The sequence below is a fragment of the Triticum aestivum genome, chromosome 2A (assembly GCF_018294505.1).
Source record: "Triticum aestivum cultivar Chinese Spring chromosome 2A, IWGSC CS RefSeq v2.1, whole genome shotgun sequence".
Lineage (NCBI taxonomy): Eukaryota > Viridiplantae > Streptophyta > Magnoliopsida > Poales > Poaceae > Triticum > Triticum aestivum.
Window position 1 is genome coordinate 64,416,121 of NC_057797.1, and position 23,673 is coordinate 64,439,793.

Below are 23,673 nucleotides of genomic sequence, written 5' to 3' on the forward strand. Positions count from 1 at the left end.
AGGATTAACGGAAAGAAGTAACATGCTACACTACTCTAATGCAAGCAGTAGAGAGAAGAGTAGGCGATATCTGGTGATCAAGGGGGGGGGGGGGGCTTGCCTGCTTTCTCTGGCAAGGAGGGGTCGTCGTTGATGTAGTCGATCACGGCGGTATCGGCAACAGTCTCGAGGTCTACCGGAAAGAAGTAACGGAGGGGGAACACAATAAATAACAAAGCAATCAAAGTATCACAAAGCATAACAAGGCAACACGTGGTGCTAGGTGTGACCTAACGCAGTACTGCGCATGTCGGTCGGAGCGGGAAAATAATCGGAGGTATTTTCCAGCTCTGGGAAATTAACGGTCAGATGAAACGGAGGGAAAAGTTCCATGTTCATCATGCTGGAGGTGTGTGGTAGGTAAATGAGTGGCATATTTGGATTCGTCTAAAGTTTCTGATCATCTTTCATATATAAATTATTTCGATCCGAGTTACGGATTATTTTCTATGGATTTTCAAAGTTGATTCAATTTTCTAAAATTTCTGCATTTATTTAATTGAATTGACCAAGTCAATTTGACTGGTCAAAAGGGGAGATGGTAGCCCACATGTCATAAGCTAACAAATAACTAAAATTAGCTTAAATAAATGTGGGTCCACATGTAATAGGCTTAAACTAATTCATTAACCAACTACTCTAAACTAAATTAGTTTAGACCTAATTATACTAGGCCGGCCACACACGGCGGTGGCACTGCCCACGCGCACAAAGCGCGCACACACAATGCTAGGGAGTAACTCTATTCCTTTTAACAGAAGATAGCATTTTGTGATTTTTGTAGGATTTAATCCATGCATTATCTGAAGCAGGTCCAATGGAACAAAATGAGGCTTGTTACGTCTACTTTCCGTTTATATAATTTTTTTCAGTTTGTCTAATTCACATCTAGATGTTTTTTAAGGATGTCACATCTAACCTCTCACAAGTATATAATGCATCAACAAGAAACAAAAAAAACTAGGACAAAAAAATAGATCACAAACATAGTGAAAATCAGTTTAGATGTGTCCTAGACAGACCCATAATTTTTACCCATGTTAGGACTTGTCTTATCGCTGTTTAGTGGCAGTTTAGAAGGCTAGTCATTGTAGAAATACAAAAGCTAGCTACCCACTACAGTACTTGCATTAGTATACAAAAGGTAGCAGCGGTGGCTAGAAGCAGACAAGCAGCAGTAGAGCAGCGATGGGTGAAGCCGCCCCGGCCATGGCCAAGCCGGCCACTTGCATTGGGCACACATGCACTGATTCCACATGAGCACGCACGCACTAAGTCCACATGAGTACGCACGCACTGGAGTCCAGCAGACCAGCAGCAGCAGGCATAGCTTGAGCAGTAGCTACATGCGGCAACAATAGCAAGCACGAAGCAGCAGCGGCAACAGAGCACCGGCGGACGGGCCACGGCCAGCAGCAGTAAAGTTGCAGCACCATCAGCGGTGCTAGAAGGCAGCAGGAGCGATAGTAGCAGCCAGCGATGTGGCAAGCAGTAGTGGCAGCAGGTAAGAGGAGCAGCAGCAAAACAAAAGAAAAATAAACAGCACAGACGCAGGGAGCAGCGGCGACTCGGGAGAGGCCACACGCACGCGGAGGCGCGGCCGCGAGCAGCGCTGGCGCAGGGCAGGCAGCGGTCGCGTGCCTGGGTGCGGCTAGGAAGCGGCGCGCGCGGCCAGATGCCGTCGGACACGAACATGGGCGCGGCTCAGGGTGGACGCGGTCCGGTCCGGTCCGGGCTTTGACCGAGCCAGCCTTTGGACCGGCCGCGGCCGGTCCGGTCCGGACCTGACCGAGGTGGCCAGCGAGCCAAATTTCCAGGACTGGACCGAGAGGAGCAAAGCTCGGTCAGCCCGACTGGACCGAACGGGACCGATGGCTGGGACTCGGTTTAACAGCCTGGGAGTGCTTTGTTGGCCACTGTTTAGGCTGTTTGGACGTATTTAGACTGTAGCTGTCCCTGTGAGTGCTTTATTAAGCGTTTTGGCCATTATTTAGCAGTGCCCTGTTGCGCTTTTTGGCCATAATTTAGGCTGTCCAAATTTAGTGAGTGCTCTGTTTCTTATAATGACTAGTATGTCATAACTAAATTTGAACAACATTTTATTTGTATTTTGGACATCAAAACAAATGATTTTGAGAGGAACAATATCACAAAAATCACATGCACAAACATTGATCACTACAGTTTTCAGATAAGTTTCTTCACATAATTTTGGACCGAAACAACAGGAATATCACAACCACAAACAACTAATTGGACAGCAAGCACATGACTAATTTTGGACAGCAAGAATAACTAAATTTGGACAACATTTCCTTTGTTTTTTGGACATCCACAAACTGATTTTGACATGAAAGATGGCACAAATCAGGTTAAGCACAATATCACATCCACAAACATAAGGTCTTATCATCATTGAACGACACGATTACAAACTTGCTCTAACAATTCCAAGTCCATGGCAATTGACAAGTTGAACATAACACAAATGAGAGGTTCATCTCCAAGCTAGCAGTGACAATTCATAGTTCATGACAAACATAACAGAAATGTAAAAGTAGCCTTCACATGAGAAAGATCACTTTGACATTCATCTCCAAAATAGCAAGATCAACATCCACATGATGAATGTCTACAAGTAAGATAAGCAACATTCACATAAATAATATTTGGTATCGTATGACAAGTGAAACATGTAGGAAGAATAGTTACCAATCGTTGATCTCCTCCACCACAGTGGGTAACTTGATGTTCTCAACATCATCCTCTTCATTCTCATCCCTCGGCTACAAGTGTGGAAGTTAGACAAATGCTCACATCACATACAACAAGACCAAAAAAGAAATAAAGCAAAGGTAAGGAAAAGATGGCAAACATACCACCAGATTCAAGTCAACATGAGCACCCTTGATATAACTTGCACCACAAACTAATGCCTCCACCATAACCGGTTTTAACGAACTCCTATAGTCATCTAATACGACACAAGTTGACAAACTAGAGTGAGGATGAGAAGTTGACAAGTTTATATCCAAAGTTCAATAGTATGAGTTGACATACCTAAAATCCTTCCGGTCGTGCTGAAGGTAGATTCCGAAGACACGGAGGTAGCCGGGATAGTAATGAACCTCTTGGCTATCTTGGCCAACATTGGGTACCTTGGAGCATTCTCTTTCCACCAACCAAGAAGATCAAGAGCCTTGTCGCGAGGGGCAACCGCATCCTCTAAGTAGTTCCTCAACTCACTCTTTGATATTCTTGTTGAACGGGACGATAAGAAGGCCTCGTACCCAGCTTGAACCGGGATACTAGGAATGTTTGTAGAGGAAGATGAGCTTTCTCCATTTCCAGCTCGCTTATTTTGAGCAACACATTTGTCATACAAGGCTGCCAACTCTTTCTCCACAGTTTTGATCTCAGTCCTAAACCTCGTACTTCCTTCTCCATATAGTTCTCCAAAGGCCCACTCTATGTAACCCATCTTGTACCTAGGATCAAAGATGATAGCATTGGAGTGAATTAGAAAGCATATGAGTAAAAAAACAGCAACCACGGGAGTAAAAACAGCAAGCATGTGTACCTAGGATCAAAGATGGTTGCGATCACCATGGCATTGTTCTTTTCTTCCCAATATTTGTCAAACTTCTCCAACATTGCTTCACCCATTTCCTTGTAGTGGTCACTGTCACTAGCCATTGCATGTTTGATTGCAAGCTTGATACCAACAATGTATGGGTAGAAGATGTTCGAAGTAGGATATAAGCTTCCTGAAAATGCTTTTGTCACCTCAGCCAAACTCTCAAGTAATGGAGAGATAAGGTCATACATGTCCCACTCTGCGTTTGTCGGCGCCCAAGCATAGTTGGCATTTGAACCAGCATGAGAGGTCAAGGCTTCCTTATATCCACGGGCAGTGCTAATCATCTTAAAGGTTGAACTCCACCTTGTTTTACAATCCAAGTGTAAATGATTACCAACTTTGACACCCAAGCTTTTGCAAGTGGCAACAAAAGCATGGAGACGAGAAGGTGACCTCTTGAAGTACTTCACTGTCTCTCTTTAGGAGAGATTTCAGCATCTCTTTTTTGTTCTTGTAAACCCTCATGCACTCGGCTCGTATTGCCTTCCTTCCAATGGGTTTATAATTTGGATTCATGCACTTCATCAGAATGTTGAACCACTCATGTTCAACCATTCTAAATGAATACTCATGCACACATATCATCTTAGCAATAAGCTCCTTGACGATTCCTTGGTTGTACTCAATAGAGGGTGCATTGTTGCAGCACTTGTTGGATCATTGATTTTGCGCAGTTCAAGAGTTGTTTGGATGGCATTCCTAGCGATCTTGTTCCTTAAACCTTCACATTTTAAGATATGCCTTCCAATAGTTGAGGTGCTGCCACCTTGCGTATACGCATACCTCTTTTTGCGACAATAATTACAAACAACCTTCAACACAATCTCTCCCGGATGCTCCGTCGATGGCTCTTTGACCTTGTGAAAATGGGCCCAAACATCCGATGACATCCTAACAGGAGCATTGGCTCCTCGCCTCTTGTTCTTTTTCCTTTCTCTTGCCTCCTCCTCACTAGATACAACATGCACAAGTGATTCCTCGGACATAGTGTCACCTTCTAGTTCATCAGCTGATTCCTTATACCCTTCTGATGTATCATCATCCGACATATCAGCACTCGGTTGTGGTGGGACTATAAACAGATTTTGCTCCTCATATTCCTCATCGTCCTTGTCCTTGTCCTTGTCCTCATCCTCATCCATGTCCACGTCCTCGTCCTCGTCCTCCTCCTCGTCCTCATCCTCCTTCTCCTCGTCATCTACCACCTAACACACATGAGCACACAAATAAGCATCAAGCATCACCTATATGGTTATATGGAAATATGGCTACATCAAGCATCAAGTAAAGCAATCTTACAATAGTAGAGGCAGCGGCTTCCGCGGCACACACGCCGGCACCGGTGCGGTCGGGGAGACGCCTCGGAGGTGGATGGTGTTTTTTTAACCTACAAATCAACTCTCCCGTTGGGGCATTGGGAAAGTCTTTCGCCTTCCTAATCTGCACCTTAGGCTTCCTCTTCTTCCTCGGAACCGGCGGAGGTAGCGCCGAATCTTGCCTAATTAGGTAATTCACGCTTTTCTCCTTTGCCTTCGCCTTCGCATTCTCCTTACCAGCACCCTTTCCCTTCTCATTCCCCTTCTCCTTCACCATTATCTACAAAAAACAGCACATAATATCTGCAGTCAGTACATTAATCAAGCGCAAAAAATTCATCTTCTTCTTTTTGTAGCATAGAAAATCATCTAGTACTAGTGCAAATAAACATAATTATCTCCTGACCATTATCTATAAAAAACAGCACATAATCCCCCTCTCATTCCCCTTCTCCTTCACCATTATCTCCTGACCAAATCATCTACTACTAGTGCAAATAAACATAATTTATCTCCTGCCATTATCTACAAAAAAACAGCACAAAATCCCCCTCTCATTCCCCTTCTCCTTCACCATTATCTCCTGACCAAATCATCTACTACTAGTGCAAATAAACACAACTATCTCCTGACCATTATGTACAAATAAAACAGCACATAATCCCCCTTCTCCTTCACCATTATCTCCTCACCAAATCAAAGACTTGCCAGCAAGATTGTTCAGCTCACTAAACTACAACATCTACTCTGTGACGTAAATTAGAGGAAGATACCAATCGGGATTGGGGCTTGGGAGTATGAAAAACTTAAGAACAGAGATCTCAGGAGGCTACCTTTTCCTCTTCGTGGCGCTCGGTGAGGAACCAGGGAAGGACGGACCGACGGCGTGCTGGCCTTGCTGCCTCCCCGACGTACACGTGCTCCTCCAGCTCGGACTCGGACCAGATGGCGCCGTCGGTGAAGGGAGAGCCGCAGGCAACGGCGCCGTCGCCTGGGTTAGGGTTAGGGATAGAGGAACAGAGGAGGAGGCGCTGGAGGGGGCAGAACGCAGAAGGAATCGAGCCAGGGCGGAATGGAACGAGGGGAGGGGGTCGCTCGGCTCGGGGTGGGCCTCGATGGCTTGATCTGTACACTTGATGGGCCTTGCCGCCTGCGGTCCGCTCGGTCGGCCCGGATAAAGACCGGACCGGACCGGAAAAATTTTGGTCTCCTTTTCTGGGCTCGGACCGGCTAGTTTTTCTGTCGGGCCTGGACCGTACGGGCCGGTCCTAAACGGGCCACGAGCGGGCCGGAAAGCCCGCTCGTGCCGTCCAGGCTGAGGCGCGGCTGAGCATGGCTACGACACGAAACTTCGAGCACGATGGGAAGAACAGCCTACGACATCGAATCGAAGGGGAAAATAGGGGGAGATGGAGGGGGAGTTCACCGTAAGGCCGGAGGTGTAGACGGCAAGGCCGGGGGTGGTCGGAGCAGTGCGGATCGATAGCGAGATGGCGGCGGCCGGATGAAGAAGACAATGATGGCGTTGGCGACGCAGCGCCTTGGCTCGGTCTGGGGTCCGGAACAGACGAAGCCAGCCGCGACGGACCTCCCGGACATGCTCCCGCATGACGGAGAGGTCGGTGGCCGCGACGATGACAGCGAGGCAATGGTGACCGTGAGTTGTTCGAGCTCGAATTCGAGAAGAAGAGGAGGAGGCCGATGGGGGATCCCGGGGCTATGAGTGAGATGGGGATTAGGGTTTCGGTGGGCGACTTTATAGGGCGAGGGAGGCGACGTGGTGGCCATCCGGCCATGGCACCGTAGGATGGCTGCCACGCCATGGCACCTGCCTCCCCTGTACGTGGTGGTGGGGGGAAAGGCTGGGAGTGGGTTGGGCCATGTGCACACTAGAGCCCACTTAAGTAGTACTAGTTTAGGCAGTTTCTCTTTCTCTTTTTACATTTTCTTTTCTATTTTCATCTTCAGTATCAGCTTTGCATTTTATTTTATTACCAAATGACTTTCTTCACATTGAAACTTGGCACATAATTACTAGGTAATATTTTGCATTATCTCACAAAGTTTGAGGCCACTTTGAATTATTTTGAATTTAGTGTTGAGTGTAACCGGAACAAAAAGGTGATGTTGGTCCATAACAATTGTTGCTAGGGACTAATTTGTAGGTCAAATAATGTTGGTGTCAACATGATAATTAATCAGGGGAATTTATAATAAAATTCGAACATTTTAGTTTTATAGTTTGAAGAAATTATAATTTGACTTGTCTTTGGAATTTGAACTTGACCCTGGCTTTCATCAAGTGGCAAAATGGCTTAGTAAAACATGATGACCTGGCACATTAGGGTGAGGTTACTATAGCATGATTATCGGGGTCTTACAAATCTCCTCTACTAAAAGAAATCTCATCCCGAGATTTAATAGGTGGAGTAAGGGGGAAAGTTCTGGTTACGAAATTCTATCGGATCTTCTCAGTCTTGGTTTCTCTTCTTGAAGAAGTTGATCCATTACGTTGATGTCTTCAATTCACTACAATAAGGCATCATGATGAGGTCGTCATCCTTTCTTCGAATCTCCATCGTACTTACGAAAGAATAAGGGGGGTATTTCGGGAGAACGTGCCTCTTCAAGGTTGACTATCTGGTAGATAACAATGGGAAGGTGGCGCAAAGTAACTCTCGAATTGAAACTTAAGAAGATATCGAGAGCAAAGTAAGAAGGTACCATGAGAAGTTTCGAGCGGACATGCAATCGTTCGATGCCTGAAAACAGGGTGTGAAAGGGGTTCAGAGCAGCAGGAATAAGTATTGTGTCTGATACCAGAATAGATCACTAGGCAGGTGGCCCGTGAATTACATACGAAGTCAAGTGCGAGGAATAACTTTGACAATAGGGTGTACAGAAGAGTCATGTTTCGATCCTGTGGAACTGTGGGTTATGGGCCCACCATGTGGGTTAAAAGTAGGAAGGGCGATGACGTCTTGCACGATCATGTAAGCAAGGCATGTCAGAGGATAGCCTATCTGTTATGTTGGCAACAACATCGGTACCAAGGGCGAGGGACAAAGAGAATCATTTTCCTGCTCGTTGAACGAGGCGGACCAATAGGCAAAGTTCTCGTCCATTGGTGGTTACCGGAATGTCATCAACAAAAGTACCAGGGTCTTACTGACAGAGTGGTACAATGAGGTGTTTACATAAGCAGGGAAATATTACTGCTTATATAATATAGATCACAAGAAGGTTTAAACAATCCAATGGAAAGGAAAAGTGATTATCAGGTTTAAACAGAACAATGGAAAAGAAAATGTGTTTAAACACATACTACAGGGGTATATTCTTCCCCAGGGCAAGCAGAGCATGATATCCAAGAAAGGATATAACGTAGAAAACCCTATAGGAAAGGGGAGAGAAACTTCATGACATTACCCATACAACGGTGTTTGGATAAAGAAAACTTAGCATTGCGCTTCCAATGTTTTTATTGGAAATTAGAGTGCCACAGACATGCTTCGAGATATTATAAAGCAACACTCCGAGCATACAAAGTTGAGACACTTATTTTGGGACAGAGGGAGTATTAGTGAAACACCATGCATGATTGTTGACGTGGCATGGTTGCATGAATAAATTAGTGCACAAATAGTAACTTATGATCACATGCATGATTTGATGATGTGGCGTAGTTGCATGAAGAGAAAAAATAGGTAGTGGGTTGCAACTATTTTAGAATAGAGGATTTAGTTAGCTTCTTTTATTTTCTTCTCTTTAGCTAATGTACATATAATTTTATTTGAAATCTATAAAATTTATTGTAGGAAGAAATTCCTGCAGTTTCGGGTCAAAAAAAAGGTTAGGCCCCGTTTGGTGCAATTCCTATTTCCTGCCAACAAGCGTAAAAATAGTTGCCTTTAACGCCCAGAGGGAGGCGAATTGGTTTGGCCCAGTTAAAGATAAAGGATTTCCCCCGCTTTATATTATAAAGCAACACTCCGAGCATACAATAAACCATACAACAAAGGAAAATAAAAGAGCAAGAACGGTAAAGATACAAGACACCGAATGAACCACTAATCCAATGCAACAAGCGCAAGCCTGAGCTGCTGAGCATCAAGGTCCTTGGCTAACATGGTCTTGCACACGACACGACAAAGATAGTGTAGTTACCCGCAGCCAGAGGAGGCCACGCTCTGTCAACTCCGCCGAGGCCCATAGTTGATCAACGAGCCATCTCTACCTCCGAAGAAGGCCCCTGATACGTCTCCAATGTATCTATAATTTTTATTGTTCCATGCTATTATATTATCTATTTTGTATGTTTAATGGGATTTAATATGCTCTTTTATATTATTTTTGGGACTATCCTATTAACTGGAGGCCCAATGCCAGTTTCTATTTTTTTTGCTTATTTTAGAGTTTTGCAGGAAAGGAATACCAAACGTAGTCCAAACGGAATGAAACCTTCGCGATGATCTTTCTTGGACCGAAAGCAATCCAGAAGACTTGGAGTCGAAGTCTGGAACTCCACCAGGAAGCCACGAGGAAGGAGGGCGCGCCCAGGGGGTAGGCGCGCCCCACCCTCGTGGGCCCCTCGTAGATCCACCGATGTACATCTTTCACGAATATATACTCTTATACCCTAGAAACATCGGAGAGAGCCACGAAACCACTTTTTCACCGCCGCAACCTTCGGTACCCGTGAGATCCCATCTTGGGGCCTTTTCCGGCGATCTACCGGAGGGGAATCGATCACGGAGGGCTTCTACATCAACACCATTGTTTCTCCGATGAAGCGTGAGTAGTTTACCACAGACCTTCGGGTCCATAGTTATTAGCTAGATGACTTCTTCTCTCTCTTTGATTCTCAATACAAAGTTCTCGTCGATGTTCTTAGAGATCTATTCGATGTAATACTCTTTTGCGGTGTGTTTGTCGAGATCAGATGAATTGTGGATTTATAAACAAGATTATCTATGAATATTATTTGGTTATTCTCTAAATTCTTATATGCATGATTTGATATCTTTGCAAGTCTCTTCGAATTATCGGTTTAGTTTGGCCTACTAGATTGATCTTTCTTGCAACGGGAGAAGTGCTTAGCTTTGGGTTCAATCTTGCGGTGTCCTTTCCCAGTGACAGTAGGGGCATCAAGGCATGTATTGTATTGTTGCCATAGAGGATAAAAAGATGGGGTTTATATCATATTGCTTGAGTTTATCCCTCTACATCATGTCATCTTGCTTAATGCATTACTCCGTTCTTATGAACTTAATACTCTAGATGCATGCTGGATAGAGGTCGATGTGTGGTGTAATAGTAGTAGATGCAGAATCGTTTCGATCTACTTGACACGACCGTGATGCCTATATTTATGATCATTGCCTTAGATATCTTCATAACTATGTGCTTTTCTATCAATTGCTCGGCAGTAATTTGTTTACCCACCGTAATACATGCTATCTTGAGAGAAGCCACTAGTGAAACCTATGGCCCTCGGGTCTCTTTCCTATTATATTACATCTCTTTTTATTTACATCGCATCTCGTTTACTATTTTGCAATCTTTACTCCAATCTATACAACAATAATACCAAAAATATTTACTTTACTATCTCTATTAAATCTCACTTTTGCGAGTGACCGTGAAGGGATTGCCAACCCCTTTATCGCATTGGTTGCAAGGTTCTTGATTGTTTGTGCAGGTACTAGGTGACTTGTGCATTGTCTCCTACTGGATTGATACCTTGGTTCTCAAAACTGAGGGAAATACTTAAGCTACTTTGCTGCATCATCCTCAGTTTTAAGAAGACATGATTGCTTTGTTAGTATGCTTGAAGTATTATTGTTTTTATGTCAATATTAAACTTTTGTCTTGAATCTTTCGGATCTGAACATTCATTCCACAATAAAAAATTACATTGATAATTATGTTAGGTAGCATTCCACATCAAAAATTCTGTTTTTATCATTTACCTACTCGAGGACGAGCAAGAATTAAGCTTGGGGATGCTTGATACGTCTCCAACGTATCTATAATTTTTTATTGTTCCATGCTATTATATTATCTGTTTTGGATGTTTAATGGGCTTTAATATGCTCTTTTATATTATTTTTGGGACTAACCTATTAACCAGAGGCCTAGTGCCAGTTTATGTTTTTTGTCTATTTTAGAGTTTTGCAGAAAAGGAATACCAAACAGAGTCCAAATGGAATGAAACCTTTACGATGATCTTTCTTGGACCGAAAGCAATTCAGAAGACTTGGAGTCGAAGTCTGTAACTCCACGAGGCAGGAGGGCGCGCCCCTCACCCTCGCGGGCCCCTCATAGCTCCACTGACGTACTTCTTTCGCCTATATATACTCTTATACCCTAGAAACATCGGGGAGAGCCACGAAACCACTTTCCACCGCCGCAACCTTCTCTACCCGTGAGATCCCATCTTGGGGTTTTTTGGCAATCTGCGGAGGGGGAATCGATCACGGAGGGCTGCTACATCAACACCATTGCCTCTTCGATGAAGCGTGAGTAGTTTACCACAGACCTTCGGGTCCATAGTTATTAGCTAGATGGCTTCTTCTCTCTCTTCGATTCTCAATACAAAGTTATCCTCGATGTTCTTGGAGATCTATTCGATGTAATACTCTTTTGCGGTGTGTTTGTCGAGATCCGATGAATTGTGGATTTATGAACAAGATTATCTATGAATATTATTTGGTTCTTCTCTAAATTCTTATATGCATGATTTGATATCTTTGCAAGTCTTTTCGAATTATCGGTTTAGTTTGGCCTACTAGATTGATCTTTCTTGCAATGGGAGAAGTGCTTAGCTCTGGGTTCAATCTTGCGGTGTCCTTTTCCAGTGACAGTAGGGGCAGCAAGGCACGTATTGTATTGTTGCCATCAAGGATAAAAAGATGGGGTTTATATCATATTGCTTGAGTTTATCCCTCTACATCATGTCATCTTGCTTAATGCATTACTCCGTTCTTATGAACTTAATACTCTAGATGCATGCTGGACAGCGGTTGATGTGTGGAGTAATAGTAGTAGATGCAGAATCGTTTCGATCTACTTGACACAGACGTGATGCCTATATTCATGATCATTGCCTTAGATATCTCCATAACTATGTGCTTTTCTATCAATTGCTCGACAGTAATTTGTTCACCCACCGTAATACATGCTATCTCGAGAGAAGCTTATGTCTACTACACAACCTTGTAGACATTGTTGGGCCTCCAAGTGCAGAGGTTTGTAGGACAGTAGAGAATTTCCCTCAAGTGGATGACCTAAGGTTTATCAATCCGTAGGAGGCGTAGGATGAAGATGGTCTCTCTCAAGCAACCCTGCAACCAAATAACAAAGAGTCTCTTGTGTCCCCAACACACCCAATACAATGGTAAATTGTATAGGTGCACTAGTTCGGCAAAGAGATGGTGATACAAGTGGTATATGGATGGTAGATAAAGGTTTTTGTAATCTGAAAATATAAAAACAGCAAGGTAACTAATGATAAAAGTGAGCACAAACGGTATTGCAATGCGTTGAAACAAGGCCTAGGGTTCATACTTTCACTAGTGCAAGTTCCCTCAACAATAATAATATAATTGGATCATATAACTATCATTCAACACGCAACAAAGAGTCACTCCAAAGTCACTAATAGCAGAGAACAAACGAAGAGATTATGGTAGGGTACGAAACCACCTCAAAGTTATTCTTTCGGATCAATCTATTCAAGAGTTCGTACTAGAATAACACCTTAAGACACAAATCAACCAAAACCCTAATGTCACCTAGATACTCCAATGTCACCTCAAGTATACGTGGGTATGATTATATGATATGCATCACACAATCTCAGATTCATCTATTCAAACCAACACAAAGAACTTCAAAGAGTGCCCCAAAGTTTCTACCGGAGAGTCAAGACGAAAACGTGTGCCAACCCCTATGCATAGGTTCATGGGCGGAACCTGCAAGTTGATCACCAAAACATACATCAAGTGGATCAATAGAATACCCCATTGTCACCATGGGTATCCCACGCAAGACATACATCAAGTGTTCTCAAATCATTAAAGAATCAATCCGATAAGATAACTTCAAAGGGAAAACTCAATCCATTACAAGAGAGTAGAGGGGGAGAAACATCATAACATCCAACAATAATAGCAAAGCTCGCGATACATGAAGATCGTACCTCCTCAAGAACACAAGAGAGAGAGTGAGATCAAACACATAGCTACTCGTACATAGCCTCAGTCCCGAGGGAGAACTACTCCCTCCTCGTCATGGAGAGCGCCAGGATGATGAAGATGGCCACCGGAGAGGGATTGCCCCCTCCGGTAGGGTGCCGGAACAGGTCTAGATTGGTTTTCGGTGGCTACGGAGGCTTCTGGCGATGGAACTCCTGATCTATTGTGCTCCTCGATGTTTTTAGGGTATATGGGTATATATGGGAGGAAGAAGTACGTCGGTGGATCTCCAGGTTGTCCACGAGGCAGGGGGCGCGCCTAGGGGGGGTGGGCGCGCCCTCACCCTCGTGGGCAGCCCGGGACTCTCCTGGTCCATCTCCGATACTCCGTGGGCTTCTTCTGGTCCAAAAATAAGTTCCGTGAAGTTTTAGGTCAATTGGACTTCGGTTGATTTTCCTTTTCTGCGATACTCTAAAACAAGGAACAAACAAAAACTGGCACTGTGCTCTGGGTTAATAGGTTAGTCCCAAAAATAATATAAAAGTGTATAATAAAGCCCATAAACATCCAAAACAGATAGTATAATAGCATGGAACAATCAAAAATTATAGATACGTTGGAGACGTATCAACATCCCCAAGCTTAATTCCTGCTTGTCCTCGACCGCCACTCATAAGGAAGACAATCAATAAAATCATGCTCCGACTTCGTCACATAACGGTTCACCATACATGCATGCTACGGGAATCACAAACTTCAACACAAGTATTTCTAAAATTCACAACTACTCAACTAGCATGACTTTAATATCACTATCTCCATATCTCAAAACAATCATCAAGTATCAAACTTCTCATAGTATTCAATGCACTTTATATGGAAGTTTTTATTATATCCCTCTTGGATGCCCATCATATTAGGGCTAAATTCATAACCAAAGCAAGTTACCATGCTGTTTAGGACTCTCAAAATAATATAAGTGACGCATGAGAGTTAATCTATTTCTTCAAAATAAAACCACCACAGTGCTCTAAAAGATATAAGTGAAGCACTAGAGCAAATGACAAACTACTCCGAAAGATATATGTGAAGATCAATGAGTAGTCGAATAATTATGCAATGATGTGAAGACTCTCTAACATTTAATAATTTCATATCTTGGTATTTTATTCAAACAGCAAGCAAAACTAAAATAAAATAAAATGACGCTCCAAGCAAAACACATATCATGTGGTAGATAAAAATATAGCTCCAACTAAAGTTACCGATGAACGAAGACGAAACAGGGGATGCCTTCCGGGGCATCCCCAAGCTTAGGCTTTTGGTTGTCCTTGAATATTACCTTGGGGTGCCTTGTACATACCCAATCTTAGGCTCTTGCCACTCCTTATTCCATAGTCCATTGAATCATTGCCCAAAACTTGAAAACTTCACAACACAAAATTTAACAGAAAACTATCAAGCTCCGTTAGCAAAACAAAATAAAACACCACTTAAAGGTACTGTAATTAACTCATTATTTATTTATATTGGTGTCAAACCTACTGTATTCCAACTTCTCTATGGTTTATAAACTATTTTACTAGCCATAGATTCATCAAAATAAGCAAACAACACACGAAAAGCAGAATCTGTCAAAAACAGAACAGTCTGTAGTAATATGTGACTAACGCAAACTTATGGAACCCCAAAAATTCTAAAATAACTTTCTGGACGTGAGGAATTTATCTATTAATCATCTGCAAAAAGAATTAACTAAATATCATTTTCCAAATAAAAATGGCAGCAATTCTCGTGAGCGCTAAAGTTTCTATTTTTTACAGCATGATCGCAAAGACTTTCCCCAAGTCTTCCCAAAGGTTCTACTTGACACAAACACTAATTAAAAGCATAAGACTACATCTAAACAGAGGCTAGATGAATTATTTATTACTAAACAGGAGCAAAAAGCAAGGTTCAAAAATAAAATTGGGTTGCCTCCCAACAAGCGCTATCGTTTAACGCCCCTAGCTAGGCATGATGATTTCAATGATGCTTACATAAAAGATAAGAATTGAAACATAAAGAGAGAATCATGAAGAATATGACTAGCACATTTAAGTCTAACCCACTTCCTATGCATAGGGATTTTATGAGCAAACAATTTATGGTAACAATAATCAACTAGCATAGGAAGGCAAAACAAATATAACTTCAAAACTTTAAGCACATAGAGAGGAAACTTGATATTATTGCAATTCCTACAAGCATATATTCCTCCCTCATAATATTTTTCAGTAGCATCATGAATGAATTCAACAATATAACCATCACCTAAAGCATTCTTTTCATGATCTTCATGCATAGAAATTTTATTACTCTCCACACAAGCAAAATTCTTCTCATGAATAATAGTGGGAGCAAACTCAACAAAATAATTATCATGCGAGGCATAATCCAATTGAAAACTAAAATCATGATGAAAAGTTTCATGGATATTATTATTCTTTATAGCATACAGTTCATCACAATAATCATCATAGATAGCAACTTTGTTCTCATAATCAATTGGAACCTCTTCCGAAATAGTGGATTCATCACAAAATAAAGTCATAACCTCTCCAAATCCACTTTCATCAATATAATCATCATAAATAGGAGCCATGCTTTCATCATAATAAATTTGCTCATTAAAACTTGGGGGGCAAAAAATATCATCTTCATCAAACATAGCTTCCCCAAGCTTGTGGCTTTGCATATCATTAGCATCATGGATATTCAAGGAATTCATACTAACAACATTGCAATCATGCTCATCATTCAAATATTTAGTGCCAAACATTCTAATGCATTCTTCTTCTAGCACTTGAGCACAATTATCGGAATCCTTATTCTCATGAAAGACATTAAAAAGATGAAGCATATGAGGCATCCTTAATTCCATTTTTTGTAGTTTTCTTTTATAAACTAAACTAGTGCTAAAACAAGAAACAAAAAGATTCGATTGCAAGATCTAAAGATATACCTTCAAGCGCTAACCTCCCCGGCAACGGCGCCAGAAAAGAGCTTGATGTCTACTACACAACCTTCTTCTTGTAGATGTTGTTGGGCCTCCAAGTGCAGAGGTTTGTAGGACAGTAGAAAATTTTCCTCAAGTGGATGACCTAAGGTTTATCAATCCGTAGGAGGCGTAGGATGAAGATGGTCTCTCTCAAGCAACCCTGCAACCAAATAACAAAGAGTCTCTTGTGTCCCCAACACACCCAATACAATGGTAAATTGTATAGGTGCACTAGTTCGGCGAAGAGATGGTGATGCAAGTGGTATATGGATGGTAGATAAAGGTTTTTGTAATCTGAAAATATAAAAATAGCAAGGTAACTAATGATAAAAGTGAGCACAAACGGTATTGCAATGCGTTGAAACAAGGCCTAGGGTTCATACTTTCACTAGTGCAAGTTCCCTCAACAATAATAACATAATTGGATCATATAACTATCCCTCAACATGCAACAAAGAGTCACTCCAAAGTCAGTAATAGCGGAGAACAAACGAAGAGATTGTGGTAGGGTACGAAACCACCTCAAAGTTATTCTTTCGGATCAATCTATTCAAGAGTTCGTACAAGAATAACACCTTAAGACACAAATCAACCAAAGCCCTAATGTCACCTAGATACTCCAATGTCACCTCAAGTATCCGTGGGTATGATTATACGATATGCATCACACAATCTCATATTCATCTATTCAAACCAACACAAAGAACTTCAAAGAGTGCCCCAAAGTTTCTACCGGAGAGTCAAGACGAAAACGTGTGCCAACCCCTATGCATAGGTTCATGGGCGGAACCCGCAAGTTGATCCCCAAAACATACATCAAGTGGATCAATAGAATACCCCATTGTCACCACGGGTATCCCACGCAAGACATACATCAAGTGTTCTCGAATCCTTAAAGACTCAATCTGATAAGATAACTTCAAAGGGAAAACTCAATCCATTACAAGAGAGTAGAGGGGGAGAAACATCATAACATCCAACTATAATAGCAAAGCTCACGATACATCAAGATCGTACCACCTCAAGAACACGTGAGAGAAAGAGAGAGATCAAACACATAGCTACTGGTACATACCCTCAGTCCCGAGGGAGAACTACTCCCTCCTCGTCATGGAGAGCGTCGGGATGATGAAAATGGCCACCAGAGAGGGATTGCCCCCTCCGACAGGGTGCTGGAACGGGTCTATATTGGTTTTCGGTGGCTACGGAGGCTTTTGGCGACGGAACTCCCGATCTATTATGCTCCTCGATGTTTTTAGGGTATATGGGTATATATGGAGGAAGAAGTACGTCGGTGGATCTCCGGGCTGTCCACGAGGCAGGAGGGCGCGCCCAGCAGGGGTGGGCACGCCTCCCACCCTCGTGGGCAGCCCGGGAATCTCCTGGTCCATCTCCGATACTCCGTGGGCTTATTCTGGTCCAAAAATAAGTTCCGTGAAGTTTCAGGTCAATTGGACTCCGTTTGATTTTCCTTTTCTGCGATACTCTAAAACAAGGAAAAAACAGATACTGGCACTGGGCTCTGGGTTAATAGGTTAGTCCCAAAAATAATATAAAAGTGTATAATAAAGCCCATAAACATCCAAAACAGATAATATAATAGCATGGAATAATAAAAAATTATAGACAAGTTGGAGACGTATCAGAAGCCACTAGTGAAACCTATGGCCCTCGGGTCTCTTCCTATTATATTACATCTCTTTTATTTACATCGCATCTCATTTACTATTTTGCAATCTTTACTTTCCAATCTATACAACAAAAATAGCAAAAATTTACTTTACTATCTCTATTAGATCTCACTTTTGTGAGTGACCATGAAGGGATTGACAACCCCTTTATCGCGTTGGTTGCAAGGTTCTTGATTATTTGTGCAGGCACTAGGTGACTTGTGCGTTGTCTCCTACTGGATTGATACCTTGGTTCTCAAAACTGAGGGAAATACTTACGCTACTTTGCTGCATCACCCTTTCCTCTTCAATGGAAAACCAACGCATGCTCAAGAGGTAGCAGCCTCCTACCCTCTCGCCCCGGGCCATAGGGTGCCACGTCGTCTGCAGGTAAAGCCTCTCATCCCCAAGCGGAAGGCCGTAACTAACCGGATGCCGAGGAGAAGACTACCTGCATGTCCACCTCCCCTCGCAGTGCCACACCCCATACATCGCCACTGCCGCTGCCGGATCACCTTTACTTCAGCCGAACAGGAACATCACTGAAGCAGAGAGCCCACCTCTAGCACCGAAGCCTCGACTACTCCTCCTCCGACCAAAGGTGGTGCCTTCAAGAAGAACAATGATGTCAGCGCGTCATCACCACCCAACTGGAGAGTTTGGGGTTTCGCCCTGGTCGCGGAGGTAGAGGGTGAGGGAAGGACCTCGATGCTGCCACCAGAGGAGAACGGAGCCGTAGTGCCGCGGCATGGTGGTTGCAGCAGCCAGCCAAGGGTTGCCCCCGCTCCATGCACACCCAAACCTCCATCCCCAACTAGCTACCAGAGCCAGGCACACAGATGCCGACAGCACAGACTGGCGGGGCAGGAAGAGGCGCAAAGGAGGAGGCCACCGCTCCAGATCCGCTCAAGGAGCCAACGGGAAGACCCTAGGAGCCAACTCCATCTCCGCTGTCGGCCCGCCACCCACGCGGACAGTGAAGGAAATATGCCCTAGAGGCAATAATAAAGTTATTATTTATTTCCTTATATCATGATAAATGTTTATTATTCATGCTAGAATTGTATTAACCGGAAACGTAATACTTGTGTGAATACATAGACAAACAAAGTGTCACTAGTATGCCTCTACTTGACTAGCTCGTTAATCGAAGATGGTTATGTTTCCTAACCATAGACATGAGTTGTCATTTGATTAACGGGATCACATCATTAGGAGAATGATGTGATTGACATGACCCATTCCATTAGCTTAGCACCCGATCATTTAGTATGTTGCTATTGCTTTCTTCATGACTTATACATGTTCCTATGACTATGAGATTATGCAACTCCCGTTTACCGGAGGAACACTTTGTGTGCTACCAAACGTCACAACGTAACTGGGTGATTATAAAGGTGCTCTACAGGTGTCTCCAAAGGTACATGTTGGGTTGGCATATTTCGAGTTTAGGATTTGTCGCTCCGATTGTCGGAGAGGTATCTCTGGGCCCTCTCGGTAATACACATCACTTAAGCCTTGCAAGCAATGCAACTAATAAGTTAGTTGCAATATGATGTATTATGGAACGAGTAAAGAGACTTGCCGGTAACGAGATTGAACTAGGTATTGAGATACCGATGATCGAATCTCGGGCAAGTAACATACCGATGACAAAGGGAACAACGTATGTTGTTATGCGGTCTGACCGATAAAGATCTTCGTAGAATATGTAGGAGCCAATATGAGCATCCAGGTTCCGCTATTTGTTATTGACCGGAGACGTGTCTCGGTCATGTCTACATTGTTCTCAAACCCGTAGGGTCCGCACGCTTAACGTTACGATGACAGTTTCATTATGAGTTTATATATTGTGATGTACCGAAGGTTGTTCGGAGTCCCGGAGTGATCACGGACTTGACGAGGAGTCTCGAAATGGCCGAGACATAAAGATCGATATATTGGACGACTATATTTGGACATCGGAAAGGTTTCGGGTAAGATTGGGACAATACCGGATCACCGGGAGGTTATCGGAACCCCCCGGGAGGTATATGGGCCTTAGTGGAAAGGAGGGGAAAGGAGCAAGGGAGGGGGCGCCCCCCCCCCCAAGCCCAATCCGAATTGGGAGGGGGCCCGGCCCCCCTTTCCTTCCTCTCTCCTTCCTCTTCCTTCCCTCTCCTACTCCTAATAGGAAAAAGGGGAGTCCTACTCCCGGTGGGAGTTGGACTCCCCCCCTTGGGCGCGCCACCCTCCTTGGCCGGCCCCCTCCTCCACTCCTTTATATACGGGGGCAGGGGGCACCCCAGACACACAACAATTGATCATTGATCTCTTAGCTGTGTGCGGTGCCCCCCTCCACCATAATCCTCGATAATATTGTAGCGATGCTTAGGCGAAGCCCTGCGACGGTAGAACATCAAGATCGTCACCATGCCGTCGTGCTGACGGAACTCATCCCCGACACTTTGCTGGATCGGAGTCCGGGGATCGTCATCGAGCTGAACGTGTGCAAAAACTCGGAGGTGCCGTAGTTTCGGTGCTTGATCGGTCGGGCCGTGAAGACGCACGACTACATCAACCGCGTTGTTATAACGCTCCCGCTTCCGGTCTACGAGGGTATGTAGACAACACTCTCCCCTCTCGTTGCTGTGCATCACCATGATCTTGTGTGTGTGTAGGGATTTTTTTGAAATTACTACGTTCCCCAACAGTGGCATCCGAGCCTAGGTTTTATGTGTTGATGTTATATGCACGAGTAGAACACAAGTGAGTTGTGGGCGATATAAGTCATACTGCTTACCAGCATGTCATACTTTGGTTCGGCGGTATTGTTGGATGAAGCGGCCCGGACCAACATTACGCGTACGCTTACGCGAGACTGGTTCTATCGACGTGCTTTGCACACAGGTGGCTGGCGGGTGTCAGTTTCTCCAACTTTAGTTGAATCGAGTGTGGCTATGCCCGGTCCTTGCGAAGGTCAAAACAGCACCAACTTGACAAACTATCGTTGTGGTTTTTGATGTGTAGGTAAGATTGGTTCTTGCTAAGCCCGTAGAAGCCACGTAAAACTTGCAACAAACAAAGTAGAGGACGTCTAACTTGTTTTTGCAGGGCATGTTGTGATGTGATATGGTCAAGGCATGATGCTAAATTTTATTGTATGAGATGATCATGTTTTGTAACCAAGTTATCGACAACTGGCAGAAGCCATATGGTTGTCCCTTTATTGTATGCAATGCAATCGCCCTATAATGCTTTACTTTATCACTAAGCGACAGCGATAGTCGTAGAAGCATAAGATTGGCGAGACAATAACGATGCTACGATGGAGATCAAGGTGTCGCGCCGGTGATGATGGTGATGTAACACCCCGGATATGATTTTCCCAAATATGTAATCCAACTCTTGCCGTTTCCGGCGTTAAGTTATTTTATTTTCTCGGGTTCGGGTTTTTGTCTCCGTGTGTTGTTGTCGTTGTCATGCATCTCATATCATATCATCATGTGCATTGCATTTGCATACGTGTTCATCTCATGCATTCGAGCATTTTCCCCGTTGTCTGTTTTGCATTCCAACGCTTCGTTCTCCTCCGGTGGGCATTTCTACCTTTCTTTTGTGTGTGCGGATTAAATATTTTCAGATTGTACCGAGACTTTCTAAGCGGCCTTGGTTTACTACCGGTAGACCGCCTGTCAAGTTTCGTACCATTTGGACTTCGTTTGATACTCCAACGATTAACCGAGGGACCGAAAAGGCCTCGTATGTGTTGCAGGCCAACACCCCTCCATTTTGGCCCAAAACCCTCTCCATCATATAGAGCGTTCGATCACGATCGCTTGGCCGAAAACCGCACCTCATTTGGACTCTCCTAGCTCCCTCTATGCCTATATATAGACCCTCTCCAAAATCTGGATCTCCTTCTTCCCCGAAATCCTAAAATCATCCCTCTCCGCACCGGACGTGTCCGTCCGCCGCCGGACACGCCGCGCCACTGCCCGCGGCCACTGGCAGAGCACCACGTGGCGCCGCCAGCGCTTCCACCGCCGCGGCCCGCCTGGCATGCGGGAGGCCCTCCCGGGCCCGTTCCTCCGCCGCCCGCGCCCGGCTCCGTCTTCCCCCGAGCGCCGCCCGCGCCCGAAGCAGCGCCGCCACGTGCCATCGCTGGTACCTCACCGCCCCGCCGCCGTGGTCGCTGTCGCCTACCTCCGCCGGCCGCCCGCTCCGGCGAGCTTCCCCGCCTCCCTTACACCGCGCCGCCCGGATCCCGCCGCCGTCCGCCTCCTCTCCGTCCTCGTCCTCCTCCGGACGGCCACCACGGCCACGAACTCCGGCCACCTCGTCCACCGGCATACAGGAACTCTGGCGCCGTCCAACCTCGATCCGCGTGACACCGGATCTGGATCAGAGACTTGGCCCGGTTGACTTTTTATCCCCGAAACCCTAATATTTTTGCCCTTATTCATCGCATCGCAACTGTGCATCCGTAGCTCCGTTTTGGGCATATAGCATATCAAAATGTTCGCCTCAGAGAGTACATCATTTCATCTCACTGCATCATTTCCATTTGAGTTCATCTTGATGCCCGAAATGCTGTTGGAAGAGTGCTATTTGAGATAATTGTCAGATCTGCTGCTCCAATTAGATATTTGTCATTTTTGCCATGATTATTGTGTGCATGATATGCCCCTGAGCTCTTCATGAGTTTTGTTATATGTTTTGCCATCTATCCAGAGGTGCAACCCATGTATTTTTGTGGTGTGTGTGGTGACTAGCACAAGCTTGCAAAGTGGAGCATTCGTTAATGCTGATTTCAGGGACTTGGCATTTCCACTAAGTCCTTGGACTGTTTATCTCAATATGCCATATGTTCTTGTTGTTTCCTAGTGATCCGTGCCTCTTTTGAGGATGATCAGTAAGGATGTTTTGTTAATCTTGTAGTGCTCTATCCATCCATGTCTTTGTTTGCAATTATGGAGCACCCTAGCTTGAGTCAATCGAGCTCTACTTTTGCTATTTCATGAATCTGGACAGATTGTCTACTTGTTAGCGATTTTGCCGAGGATGTTGTAGTTGATCCGTGCATGCTATGTTATTGTTCTTGCCATGTCTAGCTTGTATAATATGTATTCTTGATGGGTGCATGCTTAGATTGTCATGACATGCTCTGTAGTGAGTGCATCGAGCTCGTAAACATGCCTACTTGATATCTGATTTTGCATGCTCCAGTTTTCACTAAGTCTGAGAACTGATTATGTTTTTGCCATGTTCACATGCTTGCAAATGTATTTTCTGATCCCTTTTGGCTCAAGGTCACTAAGGGACTTTTGTTAAGCTCTTTGAGTAGCTCCATGCCATGCTTTACTTTCCATGTTCAGGTCATATAGTTTTCACGCTTCAAAGTGTGCTACCTGATCTGAAATTCCAGACAAGTGTTAATTTCAGTACGTCTGAAATCTGTTCACCAAATGCATTTTTGCCATGCTTGTTTGAACCTGTTAATTGATGAATTAGCCGTAGCTCAGTGTTCCTATTTTGTTAAGCATCATGAATGGATCCCCGCCATGTATTTTTATGCCATGTTTGGGTGTTGTAGCATTTTCATCTTGTTGCATTTAGATGGCTACTTGCTGTTAATCGCAGAACGTGGTCATATTTGAATTGCTTGCCATTCCCAAACCGTAACTCCGATTCTGGCGTTCTTTATATTGTTTTCAAGCGATTTCATCTCACCTTTCCAGTGGCACACTTGGAATTCCAAGTTGAGGCCAGGTTCATGCGTTCCTTGTCA

General features: G+C 44.1%; 1 protein-coding gene across 1 annotated transcript; it reads right to left on the reverse strand.

The window, feature by feature from the left end:
- Positions 1-2,428: 2,428 nt before the first annotated feature.
- On the reverse strand, positions 2,429-22,235 carry LOC123191507 (uncharacterized). Its single transcript, XM_044604217.1, has 7 exons — positions 22,059-22,235; positions 5,829-6,026; positions 5,182-5,275; positions 3,100-3,507; positions 2,919-3,013; positions 2,752-2,825; positions 2,429-2,671 (listed from the first exon to the last, which is right to left on the reverse strand). Coding segments are annotated over exons 1-7 (1,047 nt in total). The 3' UTR covers positions 2,429-2,670.
- Between the last annotated feature and the right edge of the window lie 1,438 nt (positions 22,236-23,673).

Coding starts and splice junctions, on each gene's coding strand:
- LOC123191507 (XM_044604217.1), bottom strand. CDS start 22,235: ATGCCGGTGGACGAGGTGGCCGGAGTTCGTGGCCGTGGTGGCCGTCCG. Junction 6,027..22,058: donor GCGACCACGGCGGCGGGGCG/GTGAGGTACCAG, acceptor TGCCCCCTCCAG/CGCCTCCTCCTCTGTTCCTC. Junction 5,276..5,828: donor AGCGCCACGAAGAGGAAAAG/GTAGCCTCCTGA, acceptor TGTTTTTTGTAG/ATAATGGTGAAGGAGAAGGG.